This window comes from Eriocheir sinensis, chromosome 10 (genome assembly GCF_024679095.1).
Source record: "Eriocheir sinensis breed Jianghai 21 chromosome 10, ASM2467909v1, whole genome shotgun sequence".
In the NCBI taxonomy this organism is placed as follows: Eukaryota; Metazoa; Arthropoda; class Malacostraca; order Decapoda; family Varunidae; genus Eriocheir; species Eriocheir sinensis.
Window position 1 is genome coordinate 13,888,240 of NC_066518.1, and position 14,123 is coordinate 13,902,362.

General features: G+C 38.6%; 2 protein-coding genes across 5 annotated transcripts; one reads left to right on the forward strand and one right to left on the reverse strand.

Annotated features, from left to right (window-relative positions):
* The first annotated feature begins 213 nt into the window (after positions 1-213).
* Positions 214-9,771, forward strand: LOC126996617 (molybdopterin synthase catalytic subunit-like). The gene is made up of 11 exons (XM_050857287.1): positions 214-362; positions 665-794; positions 2,699-2,820; positions 3,243-3,493; positions 6,128-6,285; positions 6,987-7,152; positions 7,449-7,541; positions 8,049-8,183; positions 8,301-8,449; positions 9,132-9,194; positions 9,682-9,771. Exons 2-11 carry the CDS (start codon positions 675-677, stop codon positions 9,760-9,762), a joined length of 1,338 nt encoding a protein of 445 aa, XP_050713244.1. The 5' UTR covers positions 214-362; positions 665-674; the 3' UTR covers positions 9,763-9,771.
* Positions 9,772-10,130: 359 nt separating this feature from the next.
* LOC126996618 (vesicle transport through interaction with t-SNAREs homolog 1B-like) lies at positions 10,131-13,764 on the reverse strand. Of its 4 annotated transcripts, none has more exons than XM_050857288.1 (5): positions 13,606-13,764; positions 13,163-13,265; positions 11,874-12,055; positions 11,307-11,418; positions 10,131-10,808 (listed from the first exon to the last, which is right to left on the reverse strand). In XM_050857288.1, exons 2-5 carry the CDS (start codon positions 13,235-13,237, stop codon positions 10,506-10,508), a joined length of 672 nt encoding a protein of 223 aa, XP_050713245.1. In that variant the 5' UTR covers positions 13,238-13,265; positions 13,606-13,764; the 3' UTR covers positions 10,131-10,505. The 4 variants fall into 4 exon arrangements, with proteins under 4 accessions (XP_050713245.1, XP_050713246.1, XP_050713247.1 ...); XM_050857289.1 differs by having other exon boundaries at positions 13,500-13,653; XM_050857290.1 differs by having other exon boundaries at positions 13,163-13,261; positions 13,606-13,632.
* Between the last annotated feature and the right edge of the window lie 359 nt (positions 13,765-14,123).

Genomic DNA, 14,123 nt, shown 5'->3' on the forward strand with positions numbered 1-14,123 from the left:
AAGAAGCATTCACACATGGGAGCTATCATAGGTAACTGTAGTAAACACAATTTTGGAGCAAACCTGCTAGCTTGTACTTAAATGCCTTGTTGCAGGTGGGATGACGGAGCGGGAAGTGTCGGTCACCATCCTTTTCTTTGCTGGAGCTCGTGACCTTGCGGGCGTGGAGCGTGCAGCCCTCACCCTCACAGCCTCCACCACACCTGAGCAGCTCCTGGCTGAGGTGGTACGATCCTTTGGGGAGATAGCAACCCTCAGAGGGAGCCTCATTGTTTCCCTAAACCAAGAATACTGTGAGCCTGGACAGGGACTCCAGCTCTCCAACGGTGACGAGGTTGCTATCATTCCACCCATAAGTGGAGGTAAGTCTCAGTTAACAAATTGTGCCCAGATCATGTATTATTATTATTATTATTATTATTATTATTATTATTATTATTATTATTAGTAGTAGTAGTAGTAGTAATGAGTTCTAGGAAAGTAATATCCAAATAAAAGTTGACACCCTAAAGTTGTCCATAAAAACTGTTCAGAAATGTGAACTGTACACAAGGAGTAGGTATATGATATGGTAGATGAAAGATAAGGTTTTAGATGACAAATATATTTCAGGTATTTTGTATGACAGTCAAGGTTTACAGTAATGTGGTATCCCTTCTCACAGGCTAGACATCATGGATTTCATCAAGTTGACCCACAAGGTGCTGTCGGTGGAGGAGGCCACCTCTCTGGTCACACATCCCTCCTGTGGTGCCATCAGCCTGTTTATTGGGACAACCAGGGATAATTTTGAGGTAAATGTCTAACTCTCGTTTTGTTCGTTCTCCTCCTCCTCCTCCTCCTGATAACAAGAATAACAAAAAAGAAATAGTAGACATTTAGTATATAATCATCCACACATAATATACCTTCCAATTGTTCAACACTTTTGGGCCCGGATCCACAAAGGCTTAGTTCGTAGTTTTGGGCCCTTAGTGCGTAGTTTTGAGAACATCGAGATTCACAAAGCTAACTGCCAACTAATCGATGACGTCACGGGTTAGCGCGCGGATCTACAAACGTTTACCGCGCTCTGTGTGACGTTAAATTTGTTGTTAAATAACTACTGCCTCGGAGCTGACGGTAACGCTAACAATATTATCAGATTTACGTATAAATGCTTATAAATCGCGTTTTTCAACTTGAAATATAACTTTGCGAGTAGAGGAGGCCCATTTCTTTATAAAATGATGAGATATGCACCCTTTGAGAGGTATATGATAAGTGTGGGCGGTATGGCAACACCCGGCCGGGGGATTGCCAGACCTCCCTCCTTTGCCTGCCGTGGAGGATGGCTTGGCGACGATCGAGGAAAAGTTGCCGAACTTTATGTAATTTCTGATTTACTAGGGAGAATTTTGCGTTTTCCTTCTATATGTAGATACAGAAAGCGTTCATTTACCCATACATGTCAACAGAACGATCTTACAATATATAATAGCGAAGAAATCCGAGGCATATAGATGCCAGACTCAATTCTGCCCGAGGCTCAATTTTATCGATGACAGGGGCCTATATTTTTCCTTCCCCTGTCATTATTAATGAATCTCAGGTGTCGCAACTTGGTGTGAACATGCCCTAAGTATTCACCTGTGGAAATATATTGATGTATATGTGATTGGTATCCTATTTTCTGAGAAAAATGAATGTGCGATCATGGGTGTCGGAGTGCTGCTCTGGAGGATGGCTTGGCGACGAGGAATAGCTGCCGAAATTTATGTACTTTCTTATTTAATGAGGCAAATTTTGACATGGTCTTTGTCATCATAATAAAGAATGATGATTATGCTAGTTCTAGATGCCATATCAGTTGAAAAGAACCCCGCATACACGAGCTTGAGCTAAGATTACAGAGGCATGTGGATGCCCGTGACACCGCCCCCATCCGTGGAGGGACCATGGACCTTTGTCGGGTGACAGCTATCCCATGAGTTGGGCCGCAGATATGGCAAGACAGTCTTAATTTTCCCTATTCCTTCCTTCCGTCCTTCGTTCTGTCTGCCTCGATATCTGTCCCATATTTTTATTTGCTTTCTTCCTGCCTCAATCTCCTCCGTATCTTCTTTTTCTTCATCTTAAGCATGTTCGTAGGTAACAAGACATCGAACAGCAGAGCTACTTTGACGTAAATGTGCAGCAAACAATGAAATAATTGAATTCGTAGATTACGATTTAGTACAGTTTGCCTTGAAAGGAAGAAAAATGGGAAAAGAGAATGGGTTTCTTAAACCAGCAGCTGGAGGGGGCTCCCTAGGACTGGCTGACGGTTCTGTAAACGTGCTTGCGATTCGCTGCAAGGCCAATGACGTCATCAACCAATCAGCGGCCTCGCTGACTTAGCGCGCCTCTAACTACAATCTAAGGTTTGCTTCGTGAATCTGACCCTAACGTCGGTAGCTAAATCAATAGTGCGTAGTTATGTTAGTTCGTAGTTACTGAGTCTGTTTGTGAATTCGGGCCCTGATAATCTGGCATGAGACTTGTTCCCTGCAAGCCAGATTAATTGACTTATATGTACTGTAATTATTTTTTGTAGGAACTTCTTAGTTATTTATTAGGCAGTAAAATTATTTTACATACAAGTGAATGTATACAGGGGGCTAACAAGAAAAAGCTTGATTATTGTTTTATAGTACCGGTAATACATTTCTAATTTCAGGGAAAAACAGTTACCAAGCTTGCATATGAAGCATATGAGGAAATGGCAGAGAAAGAAATGGGCAAGATTTGTGCTCAAGCCAGAGAAAAGTGGAATCTGAAGCACATAGCACTGCACCACAGGCAAGTATTTCTTTCAGAGCACAACATAGACAAAGGCTGCTGTTGTATCAGATGCAGAACATTGAAAGTACACATTTCTCTCAGTCTGTTCATATATCTGTTATAGTCTCAGGTCTTGTTCAGATGATCATAAGAAATGTCTTCCACTTTGTCTTTTGCAAGCTATTGAATTTGAAAGGTTTTGAAGTTTCTGGTATTATCTTCATTATGTAGTGATCTGTGTGCTTAGCTATAAATCTGGACTGGGACAGTCACTTATAAGTAGTTGGTCATCCACCTATATGACTTGGTTGATCTATGGGAAACCTGGGAAGGTAAACTGAAAACCCAAATATTGGTCACAGATTGATATCCACTACAGGCTCAAAATTTTTGAACTCTATATACTATGCTTAATACAGTTTTCATGTTTTTTTCTTCAGACTGGGTGTTGTACCTGTGACTGAGAGCAGTGTTATTGTGGCAGTCAGTTCTGAGCATCGTCGTGAGTCTTTGGAAGCTGCCTCCTACCTCATTGATAGTCTGAAGGCAAAAGTTCCCATTTGGAAGAAGGAGCTGTATGATGATGGCAGCAGTGACTGGAAGAGGAACAAAGAATGTGTCTGGGCAGCAGGTGAAGGGGAGGCAGCAGACTCTTCCAGGAACAACAATGAAATCTTCACCAACAACAAAAGCACGTAACTTATATTTTGTAATGCTTCTGAATGTATAGAAATTAGAAATGTAGAAGACCATACCTCATAATTTGTTCTAAAATCTCTTGAGTTGCTACAAAGAATAATTACTTGTTTATGTGATTTTCTATATGTCTAGAACTTGTAGTCTAACTTATGTCTGATTTTTTTATTTGATTCTTGAGGCATGTAGATTAAAGATGCATGCTTATATTCTGCTGTGTGCTGTAAGAGATAACAGAAGAGAAACTTGTGCAATGCCAGAGGCTAATGTTTGGAGATGTATTTATCACCCAACTATTTTTGCCTTGAGCATTCATCATAATGGTCACATAATATTTTGTTTGTCTTGTATAATTTTGTGAAAGTAATTCATCATCATCATTTCATTGACGCCTGCTCCTAGGAGCTCCCACCAGGGGATGGCCACAGCAAAAGAGCTTCCAACTTTCTCTATCCAGACACTCCCTCCTTGCCTGCTCAAAGTTTCTCAAAGATCTTTCCCCCCTCTCCCTCCATTTCACTGGAGGTCATCCTCTAGCATTCCCTCCCTCTATCTCACTCACTGAAAGTAATTGTGGTCAAATATCCCTTTCCCTACAGAATGGAGATAATAAGAGAGACCATTTAACTATTTTGATGAATGTTTTAGCTAAAGTTAGCTGAGGAGAAGCCCAATCCTCAGCCTTAAAGTTCTTTATCTTAAAATTACATAACTTTTAGTTGCCTCTCACAACACACAGTAATTTGCCTTCTGAGAATATATTCTTTATCCTCTATCCATCATGCAAGCTCCCTTTTTTCAGGATTGACAGCTGAAAAATTACCCTCATTTCCTTTAAGGTGCATGTGGATTGTTAAGAAGAGTCTCTCATGTGATTATAGCCTCTTAATTAAAGATCTGTTAATCTGAATAGTAGTTGAGCTGGACCTGTTCTGATCACTGGGTTATTGAATTCCACAGACCACCTGATGGCATCACAAATGTATTGACTTAGGGCATTGCTAATTTCAATTTATCGTATAATGACAACCTTGTTTGCTTCCTTATCATGTATAGTACTTTTTTGAGAAGATACTATTTTTGTCTGGAAGATATAATGGTTGTTCTAGTCACTGTAAAAAGAGAAATTCTATGTCAGAAGAAAAATTGTGTGACTCCCACCCTTTTATCTTGTTTTGTTTTTGAGGCTAACTGGCAGGGCTGCCAAGTGCTGGCTCTAGTATTGGTACCAATACCAAATATATGAAGAGGTTTTCAAATGAATGTTCATGAACTAGTCTCTGGCAGCTACAATTTTTTGTCTCTAGGATTGGGGGAGGATAATATATATATGTGCAGGTGTAACTGAGAGCTTTGCTTAAGAGTGAGACTTATCACATATCACCAGCATATCTGCCTGCAGCTCCTTCTCAGTGTCTTCCATAGTGATGTCAATGTCACCTTAGACATTTAGGCCTTGCCTTACAAGTCTGCAAAGCATTCGGTATCCATGCTCTGCAATCATATTAAGTTGTACAGTCATATAAGATGTTTAATGTAAGCACAATCGCTGAGCAATGAAATCTATTACTACAACAGATATCAATATTTTGATATGACATATCTAGAAATATATAATCCTTTCTTGTATAATTTTTTCATTTCCTGATATTTTGATACTGAAGAAATAAATCTCATCTCTATTGTGGCATTTCCTTACCTCATTTGATAAGACACTCAGCATGTCTTACACTGCCCTTATTGATCTTGTACAAATGAACTTTTTCTGTTAAATGTTAGAGGCTCAGTGTATAAGATTTTTTTTTTAACCAGTTTCTTGGTCATCATCATCATTTCATCGATGCCTGCTCCTAGGAGCTCCCACCAGGGGATGGCCACGGCAGAAGAGATTCCAACTTTCTCTATCCAGACACTCCCTCCTTGCCTGCTCAAAGCTTCAAAGTTTCTTGGTGTCCATTCCTTTTTCATTATATGAAAAACAATGGGTAATGAGCTTGAAAGTCTGTAATATAAATATACTGAGATACTAGTAACTGCTTATGCACCATGCCACAAAGAGGGAAAAGGCATATTCTGGGAAACCTAAAGTGGAGTCATAGAAAACATGCCAGACTTTCTTTTCAAGCTAAATGATAGTTGATCAAGACAGAAAGATCTAATCCAGGAAAGGATTATATATTACTAACCCTCTCTTTAAGTTTGTACAAATGGTTTGTGAAGTAGCAACTGCAATTTGGCATAACTGATGAAGCATACTTAAGAAGAAAACAAAAATGCTGGTAATGACTCATGAAATGGTACTTCACTGTTGCTTAAAATACAAAAATAAGAGGAAAGGAAAATTACAAATGAACAAAGGCAAATTTAGTTTATAAAAGCACCTCAATATATCCATCATTAAAGTGTTCATTTTGTAGGAAAGTGGGAAAGACAGTGTATGAAAGACTTGTAACCAGATAGAGAAGAAAGCTGCCAAGTGACATTGTATGAATTGTGTTATCTACAGCATATACATTTCCATAGATAAATAAGCTTTTGAGAGTTGTATGGTTTAAAATTTTTGCAATCATTATTAAATTTTTATCAAGAGAGATGAAATTTTCCTTATTAAACTGGTATGATTTTTCAGGGTCTTTAGAAGGTGAGAGTGATGTTGGATCCAGCCCACCCATTAAAAAAGTAAAAGAAGAAATTCCTGTCATTTCTGCGACTAAGGAAGTAAGCAAGCAGCCAGGAGAGACTGTTCAAAACTCCAACTTGGTGCAGATTCTAGCATCAAAGCAAGAGGTATGTCATGTGAAAACACTGAAGTACATATATATAAGAATTAACCCGTCCGCTGCGATGGGCACGGATTTGGCTTTCACTGGTAGCCTGGTAACATACAGTCCCATGTCTTCCTCTGCCTCTGTGGTGGATAGTGGAGTGTTTCCCATGTGGTATTGGTATGCTGGATATCCCCTCCCAAGGTCCATGAGTTTACATTTTTCTTCATTGAATTGTAGCAGCCACTTTTTGTTCCATTCCTGTTGCTTGGTGATGTCTTCTTGTAGGAAATCCACAGTCAAGGGGTCAAGCACTCAGTCTTCCATGTCATTATCCTCTTTGATGCAACAGTAGATGTATACCAGATAAAAAAAATTACACAACATTATTTCTAATGATGTAGTCAAGAATGCTGTCTCGGCAATTCACCTCCGGTCATAGTGTTTCCTCATTTTTATTTTTATTTACAGTAAAGGAAACAGCTCAAGGGCAAAAATAAAGAAAAACAGTAATGAAAAAAAGCCCACAAATTACTGCTCCTATAAAAAGAGTTGAGAGGAGGAGTGGCCAAAAGAGAGGTCAATTTTGGGAAGAGTTGAATCTGTTGTATGTATTTATATAGCTCAGCATCATGTAAGGCAAACTCTCTAGAACCCTGTCCCACAACACTTCCATAGACTCCTGTAAGTATGCTTCTGTGTAACTGTTCTGTTTTCTTGCAGATCCAACGGCGAATTACGGCCTTTCAGCAACGGAAACGAGAGGAGCTTGACATGCTGAATATCCAGGAATTCTGTACACTGAATGGGGGACCAGCTTCTCAGAACTCTTGTGCTCGTACCACTGCTGTTGTTTTAAGGTCTAAGGGATCCAGTAGCCATCTGAAGTGTAAGCCTGAGTTTTTATAGTCCACTCAAATGTGACGTCCGTTTGGGTGGGTCTCGCACCTCTCCCAAGTGCTGATGTATCACCGCCAATACATCTCTCTCTCTCATATGTCAGCTATTTATTATTTGAAATTGTGGGTTAAATATTCTTTATATATTGACTAAGGCTATATAGTGCTTTTTTAGGATAATAGCAATGAATTTTCAGCAGGTGTGAACTCTTACATATATAATTTTCACAAAATGTTTACTCTTTCCTCCATTCAATGTGTAGTGTTTTTTCATTTTCCCTTTCAGTAACTCGTGTTGTAAATGAATGGGGTCCTCAGACTCTGGGATTGGATCCAGGCTCCATATACACTAATGTAGCAAAGGATACAATCAAGCAAGGTATGCTGATGAGCTGTGGTCTTCAAATATGCAGGACATGAGATCATAGTGATGAATAGTGCTAGAAGAAGTGTGATGATGATAGTAAAGAAAATAAAACCAGAAGACACATTTTCTTTTTTATTAGTGCATATAGAAAGAAGCAAGTTGTAAATAAAAGCTGTAATGGGATTGATGTTACTAATATATTCACCTATCTTTTAGCTTTCAAATGTGGGACATGTATTAACCCGTCCGCTGCGTTTGGCACGGATTTGGCTTTCACTGGTAGCCTGGTTACATATAGTCCGAGGTCTTTCTCTGCCTCTGTGGTGGATAGTGGAGTGTTTCCCATGTGGTATTGGTATGCTGGATTTCCTCTCCCAAAGTGCATGACTTTACATTTTTCTTCACTGAATTGTAGCAGCCACTTTTGCTCCACTCCTGTAGCTTGGTGAAGTCTTCTGGTAGGAAATCTGCAGTTAAGGGGTTAAATCGATTAAGTAGTACTTTAAATCAAACCTACAGATATAGGGAGCAGCAGCAGTGCCAGCAGCAGGGAAGGCTCGATGGAACCAGGTTTACGTTCTATGAAAGAAACTTTTGGTGACAAAGTTAAAAATGAACCAGCGGACCACTTGGCAGAGGCAAAGTTGCCAACAGGTAAAATTTTACAGTCATAAGCAATGTATGAGAAGTGTTTGAAATCCATTGAAACCTGTAGCTTTTGAAATGTTAGTAACCCAATCCTCTTCAAATATGATAAAACATTCTTTGCAGGGATAGAGGAGAGACTTCACAACTTGGAAAATATCCTCAAAATTGGTCCTGAAATGCCAGTTCCCAAGGATGTCTATGCCAGACTGAAGGCAGTGGAGGACAGGGTATTGCATCTTGAGGGCATTTCTCCTGAATACTTCAGAAATAATGTGAGCATTGTATTAAATTTTTAGATAATCATTAAATATGACACACACACACATGCACACAGCCCCCCCTCCCCCCCCACACACCAGGGATTTGATCAGAGAAGTGCTGAGGAGCAACCAGTAACCTGTTAATGGTCAACAACAATAATGCTGGCACCAGGATTCAGACATGTGGAGTTGAATCAGTGCCTTTGTATGCTTACCACTTGGACACCAGAAGTTTGTTACAATATTGCTGTGTTCCCGAGATTAATGAGAAGTCTCTGGCACTGTTGTGTGCTGTCTTCTGGATGTATTCTGTTACAAGGTTGCCAAGAGGGTTCTCACTAGACTTGTGCAGATCAGCTTGAGGTTCAAAGTTCTCATCATGTGTTTCATTTGAGACAAGAAGATGCTCCATGGGATTTCCCATCATATACCTCTAATTTAAAACTATTAATAGCTTGATACATTATTGGTAAATTCCAAGAGGAGTATGAAATAATTTTAATTCCTGTACATATATTGATATTATTTTGGTACCGGATTATGTTTGTCTGCATGCTAACTGTATGAACAAATATGTATTTTTTTTGCCTTGCATTTATTATGATACATACATATAACATTTGATGTAACATAAAATGTACATCAAATTTTACATTACATTATTGTAATGATATTATCTTTATTGCTTTTACAGAAGGCAATGGCTTCACCAAGGAAACTAAGATATGTAGAGGACAATAAAATGGCCGGTGATGATGTAAGTAATGAACAAGCTCTTTGGTAATATTTATAATATATACTTATCTATGAATCAGTGTCACCTGCAAGGAGGTGACTGAATCAAAAAGACCATGTATACTTTCCACTGATTCCATGGTTATTGCACTAACCTTGCCTATATAATTACATTTTTATGTCTCCTCTACTTATGACACATAAATACTGAAGCTTTCATTATATCAACTTCACAACTTATCTCAACATTACAGATTGCAGTTCTTTTCTTCCCCACTACACACCATGACTTTGCTTTTCCTTACATTGTTTCATGTCTTTTCATACCTTTGCAGATTGTATATATACATAAACTTAATAATACTTGAGAGAATGTACTTTCTTTTCAGACTTTTCAGGTTTAGGGATGCTCTCCCCTGTTATATAAATACTCTTCAAGTGTAGGATATGTTTTAGAGCATCATTCTTAGCTGTGTTGCAAATGATAAAGCCACCTCTTCTCCTTACAGAACTGCCTTGATGAACTGGATGTGAAAATACATGAACTAAAAATGAAACTGAAGCAAAAACAAATAAAACAAGAATTTTGACACCTAGTATGTCTGATGTTTTTGTTAATCCTCAAAGGTAACTGAATAATTGATAAAATTCTTTTATTATTTTTATGGAATATTTAAAAGTATACAAAATATTTAGAGTAACAACTTTTTAACAATGGTATTCTGGTATTGGCCAAAAGTCACAAAAATCTAGCATATGACCATTATGATTTTTTAAGGAGAAGGCGAATTATTCATTAATTTGACAAGGTAGGAATAGTTTTCTTGGAGTACAAAGATAGTGCTGGCAGAAATTACTTTTTCCTCTGTGGTTATGGACTTGATTAAGGATGAGAAACTTTGAGTCTACTGATCTTATTCACATACCAGTGCAAATTCAGGTAAGTTATAAAAGTTGGTAAAATCCAATTATATTTCAAGTAATACACAAAGCAAACAAGAAAAATAAAATGTGGCTGTGCCATCACATGTTGTGGTTACCCACTAAAGCCCATTAAGACAACCTCAAGCAGCAATGGGCCCAGTCATAAAAGTGTGTGTGTGTGTGTGTGTGTGTGTAAGTGCTTACATAGTTGATAATATTTCTATTTTATCATTAAAACCTTATCACCTTAGTTTTTATACAAATGTATATTTTTTTTTACTTTACGACTTAAATGTGAGAAAGTTATATAAAAATGCTGATATATTTTAAATGTAAACCAGCCTTAGAGATGCACATCATTCCAGATGCACATCATTCCAGATGCAAATGACTATAAACTTGGGTAAGATTATTTCATAAAAAATTTCCAGTAGATAAGTGCACCTAGAATTGCACATTCTAGCAAAATGATAACAATCAACAGAATCTTGTTATAGACAACATTACGGGAAATGGATCTAATGATTCTTTTGCTTCTGCTTATTTCTCCATCAGCGTCTACAAGCCTGTCTCTCGTTCGAGTGATTGTCTCCCTCTGGGTGCCCAGCTCTCCAAGAACCTCAGTTCCCACTTGCTCAGTCTCCACAGCTATGACAGTGGAGCGCGCTATACTGGCTGATGTTCGCTCAAGAATTGCTGTTCCATGCTGAACCTGGAATTAAGATTCATTGTAATGAGCTTCCTTATAAGTGCCAAAAGTATGTACCAGTTATTATGAAATCATTCATGCACAAAAGATGAACATAATGTGAATGTTGGACATTGAAGCTGCAAGGGGTCCCTGTCACATGACCTTGGTGCTATCCTTTCTATATGAAGGTAACTTTCTATATGAAGGTAAAAGACTTGTGGCACCCAATCAAGAGGCAAAAGCAGTAGATATGAACAATGTAGACGGGAGACCTAAGAACAGGTAGGAAAACAAACTATGGAATGAAATGAGTGGATGTGATGTGGAACATGGTACAAATTAGTTTTAACTTAATAAAAATGTCATAGCCACATCAAAAAGATCACTGATGATGACAATTACCATTAATTGTAAAAAAAAAAATAATAATAATAAAAGATCCAACCTACTGCTCAGATCATCATCCAAATCTGAACCTTTACGAACTACTCTGAATGCCACGCAGTAAAACGTACATACCTGTTTTCTAATGGCAGCATCAAAACTGTTGGATTCAGCGTTGGAGAACAATGGCAATCTGCCGCTCATGTGGGAGAGTGTTGATTGCTCCTGATCCACCTGACGCTGGTGCCTGAGATTGGAATTCATAGCAGCTGGTCTTTAAGCAGTATTACCTTATGCTAGCAGTACATAAAAAGCATATGATGATTTATAATTCACACTAAATATGAGAGTAGGAGTTAAGTAACCACTGTTTTTAGGCCCTTCAGAGAAAACTTTATCATGTATTATTATAAATTTTGACAAAGGCAAGAGTAAAGTGTTATGGAAGAAAATTCACATCACAGATATGAGGAGTATTGTGAGGGTGTAAAGAGGGCAAAAGAAGTGAAAAACAATGTGTGATAATGACGACAGTATTTCATTGCAATATTTTTTATGAAGCTATAAATTGTGGCTGCTTTGACTATTCAAAATATTACATAAAGAAATTATAATATGAATGGCAGCAATTTATACAAGATGATCATGTGATAATAGTTCTAATGAGCCCCCCAATAAATAACCACATGAATATTCACTAACCTTGTAAGTTCATTCTGATATCGATGAATTTTACTGTTCATTGTAGTCTTGTAATCTTCTGGAGCTTTTCGAACTTCAATATTCATCTCCAAGAGTGAATCACCAGCATCCTTCAGTAGGGTCTGAATCTCTGACAGTAAAGCCTTGCGTTCCTCTTGACTTTTGCATTGTGGCACACCAAACTGTTATTCAGAGGGATATTTCAGATAACTAATATTTCTTTGTCATCTACAACATATTCAGAGTTTGTCTACTTAACCCCTTGGATGTGGATTTACTACAAGATGACGTCACCAAGCTACAGGTGTGGAACAAAAAATGGCTGCTACAATTCAATGAAGAAAAACGTAAAGTCATGCACCTTGGGAGGGGAAATCCAGCATACCAATACCACATGGGAAACACTCCACTATCCACCACAGAGGCAGAGAAAGATCTGGGAGTATGGCCGCGGCCACACAGAAAGCGAGAAAGATAACGAGAGCAGCTAGGCGAGTTTCTGTGGCCACACGAAAAGCGAGGCGAGGCGAGGCCAGGGTTGTCATGGCAACGCGAACCCACGGAGCAGTATAGCCTAGCGACACTACATACTCCTAGCACCTTGCTAGCACCCACCCTGTCGGCGCACACAATGGATGAGGTGAAAAGTTTTTATAAACTGTTTTGTGCTTCACTTATATGACGTTTTATGAAAAATCTGTATATACCATCATGTTCAAGAGGCTTTTCTCTGTAAGATGGAAGTGTTTATTTTAGTCTTTACTTCATAGCTGCTGCAAATGATAGCAATATGGAAAATGTGTTATAAACAATAGAGTGATTCTTTAACTTCAACTTGTCACTATTTATTTAGTTTCTGTTTTATTGAGTTTTCACAAACATATTCGAGTTCTCCAATCACTGCTGCATCTATGTTAACCAAAATGTCCTATTGAGTGTATGAGTTCAGTTACGGCAAATAATATAGAAGCATGTCTGTGATGTCACTCCTTCTGACCGAGGGATCTCGCATGAGAAAAGTGAGAAAAGTTAATCGTCAACTCTCCTCTCTTTCTCGCTTATCAGCTCGCTTTCTTGCCATTATCTGCTCGCTGCCAGTGTGGCCACCTCCATTGGTTATTATGTATTAAAGTTTCTCGCTCCCTGTGTGGCTGCGGCCTATATGTTACCAGGCTACCAGTGAAGGCAAAATTCATGCCAATCATTGCAAACGGGTTAATAAGCAATACTAGCCCCCCTTCCACATGGTTTCCTCAGAAGTAATCAGATTCTGCTTCTCAGTGCCTTACCTGTAACTTATCAGTCACCTGGTCCAAGGCAGCCTCTACCTCCTCGTCCAGAAGTTCAAATTTGTGGGATGACATCTTTCTGTCATATATATGTCCTGGCTGTCTAAAGAAACAAAATTTCATTAAATACCATAGGCCTTCAATACAACAGTTCTCTAAGGCTAATCTTACCCAACCAGTGTAAACTAAAGTAGATATTTCATTGTTATTTTGTGTATGCTGTCAAGTTTAATTATGGAACAAAATTCAGTAAAACAAGAAATCCTAGTCGCGTGTCACAAACATTTCATTACGTACTATATATAGGCCTTTATTACGGCCAATCTTTAAATCTCACCTTATCTAACCAGTCCAAAATTTCATTGTTATTTTGAGTATACTATAAAGTCTGTTAATGGCACACAACTCAGTAAAACTGGTAATGGTAGCCGCGTGACACTTACTCAGCTGAGGGTGGGAGAGGCGGACAAGTGTTTGTTTGTTTACTTGTGTCAGCTGACGGGGCGGCGCGCAGACGCTGCCGCCCCTCACATCAACTATTTCCAAAGGCCAAAAAGGAGATTAATCGGGCTTTCATGAGTGTCTTTTCTAAACTCACGGTATAGAAGAAGAGTCAAACTACCAGAAGGGTTATCAAACTACCCCTGGTAATGCCCCAAACTCCTACGAAAGCCTTGTCAAATATGTGTCTTTGGGCATTGAAATGAACCGCCGCACTACATTCTTCGACAGCACAAAATCAAGATCAAGTTTTATTTCGATCTTGCCCCCATAATGTCAGGATTTGTGGTATTTTTTCAAATGATGCCTTCATTGGAAGGTACATTTAATATACTCTGAGTTTCCCTGCAGGCTATTGATCTTATTTTTTCAAGAATGGGAAAAGAAAAAGCTGGAACTCGTTACATATTTTTTGCACTATTGGCTGGACCTGGCGACTTTTGTTTCCTTATGATAAGCT

Coding starts and splice junctions, on each gene's coding strand:
- LOC126996617 (XM_050857287.1), top strand. CDS start 675: ATGGATTTCATCAAGTTGACCCACAAGGTGCTGTCGGTGGAGGAGGCC. Junction 3,494..6,127: donor AATCTTCACCAACAACAAAA/GCACGTAACTTA, acceptor ATGATTTTTCAG/GGTCTTTAGAAGGTGAGAGT. Junction 7,542..8,048: donor AAAGGATACAATCAAGCAAG/GTATGCTGATGA, acceptor TCAAACCTACAG/ATATAGGGAGCAGCAGCAGT.
- LOC126996618 (XM_050857288.1), bottom strand. CDS start 13,237: ATGTCATCCCACAAATTTGAACTTCTGGACGAGGAGGTAGAGGCTGCC. Junction 12,056..13,162: donor AGGTGACTGATAAGTTACAG/GTAAGGCACTGA, acceptor TCTGAATAACAG/TTTGGTGTGCCACAATGCAA. Junction 10,809..11,306: donor ATGCTGCCATTAGAAAACAG/GTATGTACGTTT, acceptor TCTTAATTCCAG/GTTCAGCATGGAACAGCAAT.